Below are 13,240 nucleotides of genomic sequence, written 5' to 3' on the forward strand. Positions count from 1 at the left end.
TACTCTAAGAATTGAATCAAGGATCTTCCACTCCTCAAGGTGTGCTTGAACCACTAAGCTGCACCCATATTTTTAAACATTAGCAAAAAATACAGGTACAGCACGGCGTCATGGTCTTTGGCTCCGTACCGTTACAGCACAACGATATCACGTGGAAAAGCACGGTAGGACCTTTAGCGCTGTGCTGAGAGTACATTTCCGCAAATATTTCCGCCGGTCCAAATATAAAAACTTTTAAAAGGATTAAATTGTAAAAAAAACACCCCCCGGGCCCGCTGCCCAGCCTGTCGATCCAGCTGCGAGGCCGGCGGCGCTCGCTGGCCCCGTCGTGCGCCGAGCCCAGGGCCAGCGCGGTGGGTACGTGCGCGCGTGACGCGCCCGCCGCCAACGAGCCCACGCCGAAACCAAACAGGCGGCGCACGTAGCGAGCGGCTCGCACGAAACATCGCAAAAACCATCGCGCCGGGCCGCGCGGGGTGTACCAGCGGAGCTCAGCACAGTCAAAAGCCCATTTCGCCCGCCTCGCCCCGGCCGGCGGGGCGGCTGGCACCCATCCAATCCCAGCGATCCCACTCCCTCCGCCATCTGCCGTGACGTCTCCCTCTTCTCCGTCCCCACGCCTATTTACCCCCGCAGCGCGCTTGCCCGCACGGCTCCCCTCGCTCGCGGGTACGCGGCTGCCTCGCCCACGACGCTCGCAGCAACTTGTTGGACCCGAGGGGTGGGCAAGTAGGCGGCAGGCGGAACGGAGCGGGAAGATTCCCTCCGGATCTCGGCGGCCGGGAGAGGAGAGCGAGCGATGGCGGGGGACGGCGGCAGCGGGGTGGACTGGGAGAGCCTCGCGGAGGCCACGTCGGGGGCAATCGGCGCGCTCGTCAGCACCACCGTGCTCTACCCGCTCGACACCTGCAAGACCAAGTTCCAGGCCGAGCTCCAGACGCACCAGGGCACGCACAAGTACAGGTACGGCGGACCGACCCCCTTCCCTCGCCTCTCTTCCTTCCACCGGCTGTAATCTGATCCGTATGCATGGCGGGGCTCGTCGGGGTCTGGGGGTGGTGATCGTGTGGTCCGGGAGCTCAGCTGTCGAGAGGCGCCCCGTGAGGATTGGGTCCATTTGGATCTGATTTCGCAGAGGACGCTTGCGATGGCTGAGGTTTCCTGAACTGTGCTCTAGGCGATGAGGTTGATTGCGACGGCTTCAACAGTCTAGCGTCAGTCTGGACGAGGATGCGTTGATTTTTTACATTGCTTACTCCCTATTTCTCTGCGATCGAACTGTCTGCACTTGAGGTCTCGATTTATGCGAGCTTCTCCAGTCTTATCTCCTTTTGTGTGAAATTTCTGTTGAAAGGGGTACGCAGTAAATGATGGCAGCACAATTGGTTAGCTTAATTTATTACAACAATTATCATCACTAAGCAAGCAGGGAAAGAGTCTGACGTCACAATAAAAGAGAGTTATGCATCTGATGTTGTTTCCGTGGCCAATCACCTATTCTGGAATTTTGACCCTAACAAGTTGCAATGTTGGGAGACTAGCAGTTTTTCTAAATGGTGATGCTGGGAAATCAGTTGACTGCAATTTTGAGACCCATAGTCCCATGCATAATTATAGATTTTTTGGGAGTGAACCAGAATTTTTTATTTGTGGTTCATGTAAACTTGGCTGTCTGTTGATGATATTGTTGTATCTCTGGAGTTTTGTCTTTGTCCTGCATCTATCTTGTACTGCTCTACTTACTCCATTATAGGAACTAATTGAGTTCAAATGCTTTTTCAGGAACCTTTCAGATGTCTTTTGGGAAGCAATCCGTAAAAGGCAACTTTTGTCCCTATACCAGGGCCTTAACACGAAGAACATTCAGTCTTTTATTTCGTCGTTCTTTTACTTTTACGGGTATAGCTACTTTAAAAGACTTTACTTGGAGAAGAGTGGAGCAAAGTCTATTGGAACAACAGCCAACTTGTTAGTTGCAGCTGCTGCTGGTGCTTGCACAGTTATCGTGACACAGGTAACTAATACTTTAGGTTTGCTGAAAATCAATCTTGGCTGTCTGATCTTATTTGTGCTTCTCTTCTATCAGCCACTAGATACAGCAGCTTCTAGGATGCAGACAAGTGCCTTTGGGAAGTCTAAAGGGCTGAGGGAAACTCTTGCAGAGGGTACTTGGATGGAAGCATTCGATGGCTTGGGCATTTCCATTATACTGACTTGCAATCCTTCTATTCAGGTATTAAACTTGGCAAGGTTCTTGTATGATGAATATTATAGAACATATTGATCATATGCGCTATGGTGTCCGACTGTGTCCTTTTTATCTATTAACATAGATACTGAAGATTGTGTTGAAATGATATTATATAGTTCTCCATCTCCATGCTACGAACAGTAACAGAAGGTGCTTAGTTTTTATTCTTTGAAACTAGATATGACGCGTGAGGCATCATGGACGGACAAACACAGGCGGAAAAAAAAATCCTGGGACTATTGGCCCTATATATCTCTGCTTCTGCAATATTACCATAAATTATCCAAACATGATAATAGGAATGTGGCTACCCTGATTCCCATAAAGAAACACTGGAGAGCCTCTTGAGCTACAAAAGGAACGACTAGGAACCTACTTTGCTGCAAAAGGAAGCAATAACAGCAGCATTTGGATATCTGCTATTGTCAGTATCATTCACTAATACAAATATGTACACTAGGATCTTAATTCTGGAAAATGGTGTGCAAAATTGTAGTCTCTTTCTGCATTCCCTTTCATTCATCAAAACAACTGTGCATAAATGTTCTACTTCTATAACAGTAGAGCCTTCAAAATATTCCATGTATCATCAAGCGTACATGTTTTGCCTTTACATATTTGAAGCAGGAAGTATACAAAGTTTATGTCTAATGGATCACTGTTACAGCAAAACTGTCTATTTTAACTTATATTTTGTAACTTATATACAAGGAGACAAAACCACCTTTGTAAGTTATTTATGTTGTGTGATTTTTTTTTCCTTTGAACTAACTCCATTCTCAAATATATGAGAAGGCATGCAGGCAGACATAAAAAAATTTCACCACAACAATGATATACACTAATGTTTTGAGATCTGTATGTGAAAAACAATATTAGTAGAATTATTATGAAAAGTATTTTCAGACCTTCATATTTTAGTGTCTTTTACTGACATATTTGTAGAAAGTAATGGTCCAATTTGTGCATTGGAGACTCTAATGATGTCTAATAGGTAAAAAAAGAACACATCAAAGTGATTGCTTGATGATTCTTGGTATCTGTCTTCTGCAGTATACTGCATTTGATCAGCTCAAGCAAAGGATAATTCAGAGGCAGCGACGTAAAAATGGAGGATCAGCAGAGGATAATTCCCGAGTTGCTCTTTCTGCTTTCTCAGCTTTTCTGCTTGGGGCCATCTCCAAAAGTATTGCTACAGTATTGACTTATCCATTAATCAGGTCTGTAAACCTTTCCTGGGCAACAGAAGTATATCTGGGCCTTACAATTTGTTGTCTTACTACAAATCATCATCAAACAGGTGCAAGGTGATGATTCAGGCTGCAGACCCTGATGAGGATGAGGATGATGAATCTGAAAGGCCAAGCAAATCAAGAGCACCCAAAACGATGCTAGGTGCCTTGCATGCTATCTGGAGCAAGGAAGGCATTCCAGGCTTCTTCAAAGGTCTACATGCTCAGATCCTTAAAACAGTTCTGAGCTCCGCATTGCTGCTGATGATAAAGGAGAAGATCTCGAAGTTCACCTGGGTCTCGCTGCTTGCCCTGCGCCGTTATCTTTTCGTTTCTCAGAAGAGGATCAAGTCTGCGTAACTGTAAAGATGTTTGCTTCAAACGACTAGCACCCCATGGTAACATGGTGCATCTGGAGCTCATATACCAAGGAATAAATCTGTGGAATAACGAGCAGAACTACAGAAGGAAAAAGGTTTGGTTTATATGTGGCGGGTTGGCCTTTTTTCCCGAGAATACTACGTGGGGGTCATGTTGATAGCGTCAGGGAGTGTTCTTCAATAAGTTTGTTCATTATTGCTTCTTTTTAGCACCGAGTCTCTGATAGTCAAGTGTTGCCGGACCCAGAACTGAACTGTATGTTTACGTTGTTTGTGTCCGTGATGTGTAAAATAGCAGACCCCTTCTTGGAAGCAAATGGATCGATTGCTATAGTAAGATGTTGTCAATCATTCCCTCTGGTCCTTGAATTAGAATCCTTTTCCATTTGAAAACTTTTTTTCCCCGAACGGAATGGTAAACTTGTGATCGTGGCATTTGTTTTTTCCCCTTAAATATCGGTAAGGCATCTCATAGCCTGGGATGGCAATTTTATCTGCGGGTGCGGGTACTATGGGTGAGGGTATAGGTATGAAATTTTATCCGTGAGTACGGGTATAGAATTTTATCCGTGGGTAGAGCACGGGTAAGAATTTTTACCCGTGGGTACCTGATGTTACTTGAAATATAATAATTATAACCTAGTGAACTCATATCATTCTCAAATTTATATCTTATTTTCTTGTGGTTGCATGAATTACATAGACCGATAATGAGATTGTGTGAACTAACAGATGTGAAAGTGATATTGACATTTTGCTTATTGTTTGTAGTGAAGTGTATGCATCATTGTTGAATTTTTTAGATGAAATACTTAGCTAGAATTGAATGCATTTACTTACATACAACTACAAAATAGATGCTGAAGATAAGAAAAAACGGGTGCATGATGAACCGTTTAGTTCTCGATTTTACTAATGCTTTGCATTCGCTTGTATAGGCGATAAATTCAAAATATGCTAGTCTATATAACCAAATGATATGTTATTTATATATCATTAATAGACCCTATGGGTACATGAAACCCGACCCGTACCGGGTATGGGTACGGGTATAAATTCTACCTGCTAGACTTTGCGGGTACGGATATGCTTTAGAGTTTTGGATATTATCGCGGATGGATATTTACTTTACCCGCATATTACCCAACCCGTTGCCATCACTTGGGAGCATCAATTGGGGGGATATTTTTCACTCCCCAGGTTGATAGCTCATTCATCTCATCAGTTGTACATGTAGATTGAATGGATCCTTGCAGTGGTCCTCGTCATGTAGGCCGCCTTAGCTCATCAGCTGTAGCTTTAGGCACAATTTTCTGAACCCGAAATCCGAACCTGAAATATCCGAATCCAAACCCGAACAACCCGAACCGGTAATACCCGATCACTATTTCCGGGTATGACGTCGCGAAATCCAAATTTAGTTTGGAAAATTCGGGTATACAACCCCGGTAAGCAGCCCAAATAATCAGGCCCATCTCAGACTCCCGGCCCACAACTTTCTAACCCTAGACTCACTGGATGGTTCGTTCCCAACTCCCTCTCCCTGGCTCCCTCATCCATGCCCAGACCACCACCCACTCAGACAACTCCAAGAAACGCCGCGGCCGGCCAGCCACCGCCTACCAGCCTACCAGGCACCCAAGCCGCTGGGCGCCAGCGCCCAGAGCCACCCGCTCACCTGCCGCTCGCCTGCGAATGGCGGCCTGCCACCCCAACACCCGCCAGGCCGTGCCGGCGCGCCGCCGCCTCCGGCCTCCGCGCCCCCGGCCAGCCCGCAGCCCCAGCTCCCTGCCGCCGACCGTGCTGCTTGCCCAGCCAATGGCCGCCCCGGCGCAGCCGCATCAGCGGCCAGCAGGGCCGCCGGCCGTCGCTGCCCACGGCACCAGACCCCGCCGCTCGCAGCGCCGACGCACTAAATGTGTGAACTGGGATGAAAATTGGATTACCCGATGCTCGAACCCGAAATTTCGGGTACCCAGCATTTCGGGTTTCTTATTTTTCAGATGAATTTTGGGTAATAATTTTGAAAACCTGAACTTTTAATTATCCGAATTATCCGACCCGAAATTCCCGAATTACCCGAACGCCCAGGATTCAGCTGTGCATGTAGATCGAATCGATCCTTATAGTTCTCTTTTTAGGCCTCAGTTGAGCTTGCCACGGACATGAGCAAAATTCCCTGGTGCCACTGGAAAACCTACCACTTCCTTCTGTGCCATCAATACTTCTGAATTTCCCCATTGCCATCACTTTAAAACCTTTAAACCTTCAACGGCATCCTGTTAGCTTCTCTGTCCACTCCGTAGTCTTTCTGTTAGACCACCTGTTCTGGTGCCCAACTTCCGTAGTCCTCTCATCACAAGTTGTCCAGCGCATAGACATGCCACCGTAGCAGGCTAGCAGCAGCGTGTCGGCCATGATCTCCACAAGTTGCCACACAGGAAGATGTCGAGGAGCTGGGAGCTGCGTGCCACATGTTGCAGGGCACGCCGCCGGGAGCCAGGATGAGCCAGACGAGGACTGTGCAGGGGAGCGCCAGCCCCGTGTGAGAGAGATGGGAACAGGACTGATTGTCCGATGGAGGGCGATATGGTCTTTTTCAGTACAAGTCAGAACAATTTGGCGTCACATGGATATGGACAGATAGACGGACTGGCATTGAAGGCATCAAATTTTGGAGTGATGGCGATGGGGAATTTTAGATGGCAAAGATTATGCAATAATACGAATACTAGAGAGCCAGAGAAGATGCTAATTTGACCTGGTGTATCTAACAAATTGGCTAGTTATACAGTTACTACCATACTACTCCCAACTTCTAGTACTACATTCGTCTTAAAACATAGCAACTTCTAGACTTTGTTAAAGTTAAATTTTTTTACCTTTGACCAATAACATCTTCAAAAATAATTATTTTAAATAGAAAATATTACATATGATAGTTGGTTTCTTTATGAATAAACTAATACCAATTTCATATTATCAATGTTTATAATTCTTTTACTATCTATGGTTAAAGTTTAAAAGTTTGACTTGAAAAAAAAATCTAAAATAGCTCTATTTTGGAACTGAGGCAGTAATATTGGTGCAAGTCTAAAGAAGATCCTACCAATTATAAGGAAAATCATCTCGAGCATTAATTCTAACATCAACGCAAAGGTGGCTACACATTTCCTAAGATGTCTCTTTATATGGCTATACAGATATTATGCGATTCCTTACCTCAAAATTCCTAACCGTAATTTATTGGAGAAATCCAATCTTCGTCCTTAACCGACCAACCGTTCATCATAGCCAGGTAAGAACTATACTTAACCACAAACCAAAAAAAAAAACGATATTGGATCAGGCTATTGAAAGAAGCACTGGACTTCATATTAGGACTATCCCTAGCAAAAAGGGACATACTATACCATGGGAGAAAACACCCCCCAATAAATTCCTGAGGCTACTAATTATCGAATCGATCAGTCGAACGCCCAGGGGTTCTCCTTCCTAATCTCTTCCTCCTCCGGTGTGAAGTCGTTCTCGATGCCGAATTACTCCCGGAGCTCCGGCACCGACTTCCCTCTGATCCCATCCACGGCGCACTGCGTCGCCGCGTCCAGCAGCTCCTCCGCGTGGAGGTAGTTGCCCGCCAGGATCACCTCGAACATCGCCTCCTTGGTCATCCTCTCGAAGAAGGCCTTCTCGAACGCCCTGGCCTCCTCCCACGCGGCGCTATGCTTCCTGTTGAGGTACTCGAGCACCCTGGACATGGCCGGGGCCTTGACGTTCGGCAGCGGGACGCCGCCCTCCACGCAGTCGTCGTCGATCATGTTGCTGATCGTCCCGCTATTCCTCGCGACGGACACCGCCACCGCGAACTCCTCCCCGTCACAGCAGCGCAGCACGACCTTCTCTTCCTCTTCCTCCGACGTGGTGCCCGTCACGACGGGGCTCTCCTCGGCCGAGGACATCGTCGGCATGCCGCATGCGTGGGGTACGTGGTCTCTTCGTCAACTCGATCGGTGCCCCACGCCGGCGGTGGCTAAACAGGCGAGACGTTGGCTGCAACGGACTCGAGCGAGGCTGCCGCGATTCTTGTTCGAGGTGGCGGCTGCTCGACTATACAGTGGCTAGCGTAGCGGGCACAACGCGCAGGTGTGCGTACTGCGTATTACTGATGAAGAAATATGGTACTCTTGAGGAAGATGAGCATTTGGTGCCTGAGAAAGGTGAACAGTTCAGAGAGATGTTCATTGGGCCACTGAAAGAAGTGGTGGTGGACAACCTTAGAGATACGTTTGGGCTGCCCAAGGTCGGGGGGGGGGGGGGGGGGGCGGCGCTGAGTGCCTCGCTGCGATTGCTGTCAGTGCTGAAGCGTAATTTGGCGGCGGTGGCCGCTTGTGCGCGCGCGCGCGCGCGTGTTTGTGCTTATGTATTAGTGTGTCTTCTTTTGCTTCTGGGGCTCAAGTGTGTTGGGAGCCCTTCTCGTGGTGTGTTGTGGAGGGAGGAGGTGGTGTACTTCTGCTCACGTTTATGTTACATGAGCTTTTGGGGGTGTTCTGTGTTTTGCTGTCATCATCTTTGGCAGCGTTCGTCTGTGTGTCCAAGGAACTTCGAGGGTGGAGGCTTGGTGTTTAGCTGTCGGTTGGGCAGCAGGAGCTACTTTGTTTTCCAATGACTGAACAAAAATGTACTCTACTTAACTGGAATGTGAGAGGACTCAACAACTCAGCAAGAAGGAAAGTTGTTAAAGATCTAGTGTCTGATTTGGGATGCACTATAGCTGCACTGCAGGAGACTAAGCTTGCTGTCATTCATGCAGAGGATGCCATGGAAACTTTGGGGACAAAATTCATGAAGTCCTTTGTATACTTGCCAGCGCAAGGAACAAGAGGTGGAGCCTTAGTTGCAGTGGATGAGGACCACTATTTGATCAGACAGTTTGAGCACAGAACTCATTCAGTCTCAGCTCTCCTAGAATCAACACATTGTGCAGATTCTTGGTGGGTGACAGTTGTCTATGGGCCACTGGGAGACCAGGAGAAACTGAATTTTCTGCAAGAGTTGAGATTCATCAGCACAGTTGTGAGTGATAAATGGCTCGTGATTGGGGACTTCAATATGATATTGTAGGCAAGTGACAAGAGTAACACAAATCTGAATAGAAGACTCATGGGAGCTTTCAGAGGCTTAATCAATGATCTAGAGCTAAAAGAGCTGAACCAGAGGGGGAGAAAGTTTACTTGGTCTAATGACACGACACAAACTCGTATTGGCAGGGCCTTTTGCTCGAGAGAATGGGACCTCATGCTGCCCAACACACTACTGCAAGCCCAATCGTCCATGGTTTCAGATCACTGCCCCCTCCTACTTGTCGGGGCGGCTACAGTACCAAAGTACACAGGGTTTCTTTTTGAAGTTTTTTTGGCCCAAGATTGATGGTTTTCATGAGACTGTCCAGGAAACCTGGAACAAGCCGGTTCAACTGCACAATCCCCTTCTGTGTTTGCATACTAAGCTTCAAAGAACGAGCAAAAGGCTGAAAGCCTGGCCAAAGTCAAAAATTGGGAATGTCAGGTTACTCCTTTGTGCAACAAAGCAATTGATTGGCATTCTAGATGTTGTGCAGGAATTTAGACAGCTGAGTGTTGGGGAAATCCAATGGAGAAGGGATGCCAAGGCAAGGATGTTGGGGCTATCAGCAGTTGAAAAGCTAAGGGCAAAATAGAAATCACGGTTGGTTCACATCACAGCTGAGGAGGCAACCACCAAGTTGTTCTACTTGCATGCTGCTGCAAGAAGAAGGAAGAATGTCATACAACAGCTGGCTCATAATGGAAGAACTTTCTTTGCCCATGCAGAAAAAAGAAAAGCTCTTTTTTTATCACTTTAGTAAACATTTTGGCCAGCAACCTGTTAGAGAGGTTACTTTGGACTGGGATTCATTGAATCTGCAATCTCATAACCTGGATCATTTGGAGGAGATGTTAACAGAGGAAGAAGTGCTGGCTGTAGTGAAGGATATTGCTGCTGAAAAGGCACCTGGCCCTGATGGCTATATTGGAAGCTTTTTCAAAGCTTGGAATGTGATTAAAGGTGATATATTAGCTGCAGTAAACTATTTCTATCAGCAGCATGATCAGCATCTTAAACATTTGAACAATGCCCACATCATCCTTATACCAAAAAAGACTGATGCAATGAGTATTGGGGATTTCAAACCGATTAGCCTTACAAACAGTATTGCTAAATTGATCTCCAAGATTCTAGCAACCAGGTTGGCTGGCTATTTGGACTGGTTGGTGTCTCGTGCACAAAGTGCCTTTATCAAGCGAAGGAGCATTCAGGATAATTTCCTTTATACACAGAAGGCAGGCAGACCTACTCTTTTCTTGAAATTGGACATTGCAAAAGCTTTTAATTCGGTCAGATGGGACTAGAATAGCTCAGTTCGGGGGAGGGACAAAAGAAAGTTCCCCCGAACCCCCTCAAAGAAAAGGGGTGGAATGGTTGAGCCAGCTATAAAAAGGTTAGGAAGGCTCAACCTGCTATTTAGGAACTGGAGATTGAGAGCAGATCAAGGAAGCGAAAGCTGACATGATCGAGCGACAATTGAAGGCACAAGAGCCGAAAGGAGAATACAGGAGCCGCTAAAGACGAGAAAAGAACCGGACAGTTGGGTAAAGCAAAGGCGTGCGAAAGGGACCACTCCCCTCCGCGACTCCCTTTTCTCCCTAGCCAACCTAAGGGATATCTCTACTCGATCTACTCTCCGATATCTGCTCTAGCCTGTTTGCTGACTCTGCCGGGCCTACGGACGCCTCCAGTCTTCGGAAGACTTACGGTCTCTGCTCGCTTGCTGCGACTAACTCTCTATTTGTTTCCGCTTCTATCTTTTGGAAGTCATGCAGAGAATGGGCTTTGGTGCTAGATGGCGTGCTTGGGTTCTGCACTACTAGCAAGTGCAACTTCGGCTATATTACTGAATGGAGTTCGAGGGCAGTGGTTTGATCATCGCAATGGTCTTCGGCAGGGCGATCCACTGTCGCCAATGCTCTTCATCCTAGCAATGGAACCCTTGCAGCTGATGCTCAACAAAGCTACGGAACAGGGTCTGCTCACAGAGATTGGACATTGATCAGCAAAAATAAGAATTAGCTTGTATGCTGATGATGCGGCAATTCTGGTCAATCCTATCAAAGAAGAAGTGACACTGAATAAGGATATTTTACAGGGCTTTGGTCAGGCATCCAGACTGATCACAAACACAGCAAAGAGTGCTGTGTACCCGATCAAATGTGACGGCATCCAACTACAAGAGGTGATGGAAGCTTTCCAATGTCAAATTAACTCCTTTCCTTGCAAATACTTGGGTTTGCCGCTTCACGTTAGGCAATTGAGAAGAGTTGATGTGCAGCCTTTACTGGACAAAGTAGCCGCAAAGCTTTCTACTTGGAAAGGAGGCTCGCTGAACAAATCAGGACGTCTTAGATTGATCAATACAGTACTTACATCGGTGCCAACCTATTACCTGATAGTTTTCCAACTTCACAAGTGGGCGGTGAAAAAATTTGACAGAATTAGAAGAGGCTTTTTGTGGAAAGGTGCAGCTGAGGCTAATGGTGGCCATTGCCTGGTGCGCTGGGCAAAAGCAACCCAAGAACTTCGGTGGGCTTGGAATTCTGGATATTGATGCTTTCAGCAGGGCCTTTAGACTTCGTTGGCTCTGGTTTGAGTGGGTTGAGCCCGAAAGATCATGGGTGGGCACCGTGCCACCGGTTACTCCAGTGGATCGACAATTGTTTAGAGCTAGCACTGTGGTTAACCTTGGAGATAGATGGAGCAAAAGCATCCTTCTGGCAGTCTTCTTGGTTAGATGGCCAAGCACCAATGGATGTTTTCCCTGATTTATTTAGGCTGGCGTGGAGGAAAAATAGAGTGGTGAAAGATGAGTTAGTTAATCAGAGTTGGACAAGAGGGCTGTGGCGCATGAGCACGATTGAGGAAATAGCCAGCTTTGTTAAACTTTGGGACTATGTACAGCAAATTCAGCTTACCAATGAACCTGATCATTTAGTTTGGAGATGGACTTCTGATGGCCAGTACACCTCTAAATCAGCATACAAAGAACATTTCAATGGGTCGTTTTGCACCTTCAACGCCTCTACCATTTGGAAAGCTGAAACTGAAGGGAAGCATAAGTTCTTTGCTTGGTTACTTGTGCAATCCAAGATTCTAACAGCTGATAAGCTGATGGCTAGGAATTAGCCCTGTAATCCAACTTGCGCGCTTTGTGATCAAGAGCCAGAGACAACAAGTCACCTAATTCTGCAGTGCTCTTTTGCAAGGGATGTTTGGCACCGAGTCAGCTCATGGTCAGGTGAATCTTTTGTGCAGCCTGCTGCAGATTTGAGCCTGGAGGATTGGTGGAATAGCTCTCTTGCTGGGCTTTCAAAGGAGAACAGGAGATCCAAGGCGGCAATTCTCATTTACACCGCTTGGAACATCTGGAAAGCAAGAAATCGTCAAGTGTTCGATCATCTTTTTGCTAACACCGCCGCAGGTACCGCTGGAGATCAAGAAGAAGATTGCTCTCCGGAAGAGGGCGAGAGGAGAAGAGAAGTCTCTCTAGTTTCTATGTTAAGCTCAGCTCCTGTGTTGTTTGAGCTTCTAAGTTTTTTCCATACAATATACCTGTATTGAACTCCGCTAGCTTCCTCTCTTGAATGATACAGCAGTGCTCCCGCTGTTTTCTTAAAAAAAAACAGTTGTAGTACACATAGGATGTAGTAAGCTATATAGATGGTCTATCCAACAGTCTTACTATAACACAATTTCCTAAATTTACGTGGGTCCGGCCCCATCCTCTCTCTCTTCTATCTTTTTCTCTCTCCATCTCCTCCACCGGCACTCGAGACCAAGTGAGTTAGTGATTCGCGTTGATTCTGCGCAGGGTTTGATAATTCTACAAAAAAAAATTGCCACGGGTGAAAACACTAAATTAAATTCATGAAATTTCAACGAAACTTCGCTAAAATTTTAATGAAGATTTCTACAATATCCAAACTTTCGAGTATTTTGACTCTTGATAAGCGCTTAACATTAGCACGCATCTCCATGTGATAAGTATTAATTAAGTAAGAAGTTACAGGACACTATAAAAAGAAAATATGAGCATCGAGTACCAGCATGCTTGCAACAAAGCACAGACATTATCCTCGTAGCTTCGTGCCGTCGACGGACCTCGCACTAAAAAAAACAAAACAAGACAACTCGTTTTACTGCATTTGTCGTCAGAACACCCAGGAGCATGCTTTTTCAATCATAATTGGTCCATCCACAAACAGAAGAGCAACGTTCACACAGTCAGATTCAGAAGCTCCAAAGAG

The 13,240-nt window shown here is 46.4% G+C and overlaps 1 protein-coding gene and 1 pseudogene across 1 annotated transcript; one reads left to right on the forward strand and one right to left on the reverse strand.

The window, feature by feature from the left end:
• The first annotated feature begins 623 nt into the window (after positions 1 to 623).
• Positions 624 to 4,232, forward strand: LOC112887025 (peroxisomal adenine nucleotide carrier 1-like). The gene is made up of 5 exons (XM_025953097.1): positions 624 to 963; positions 1,783 to 2,014; positions 2,087 to 2,233; positions 3,305 to 3,471; positions 3,552 to 4,232. The coding sequence occupies exons 1-5, from the start codon at positions 800 to 802 to the stop codon at positions 3,841 to 3,843; spliced, it is 1,002 nt and encodes a 333-aa protein (XP_025808882.1). The 5' UTR covers positions 624 to 799; the 3' UTR covers positions 3,844 to 4,232.
• Positions 4,233 to 7,330: 3,098 nt separating this feature from the next.
• LOC112885325 lies at positions 7,331 to 7,822 on the reverse strand (annotated as a pseudogene).
• Positions 7,823 to 13,240: the final 5,418 nt, after the last annotated feature.

Source organism: Panicum hallii, chromosome 3 (assembly GCF_002211085.1).
Source record: "Panicum hallii strain FIL2 chromosome 3, PHallii_v3.1, whole genome shotgun sequence".
Lineage (NCBI taxonomy): Eukaryota > Viridiplantae > Streptophyta > Magnoliopsida > Poales > Poaceae > Panicum > Panicum hallii.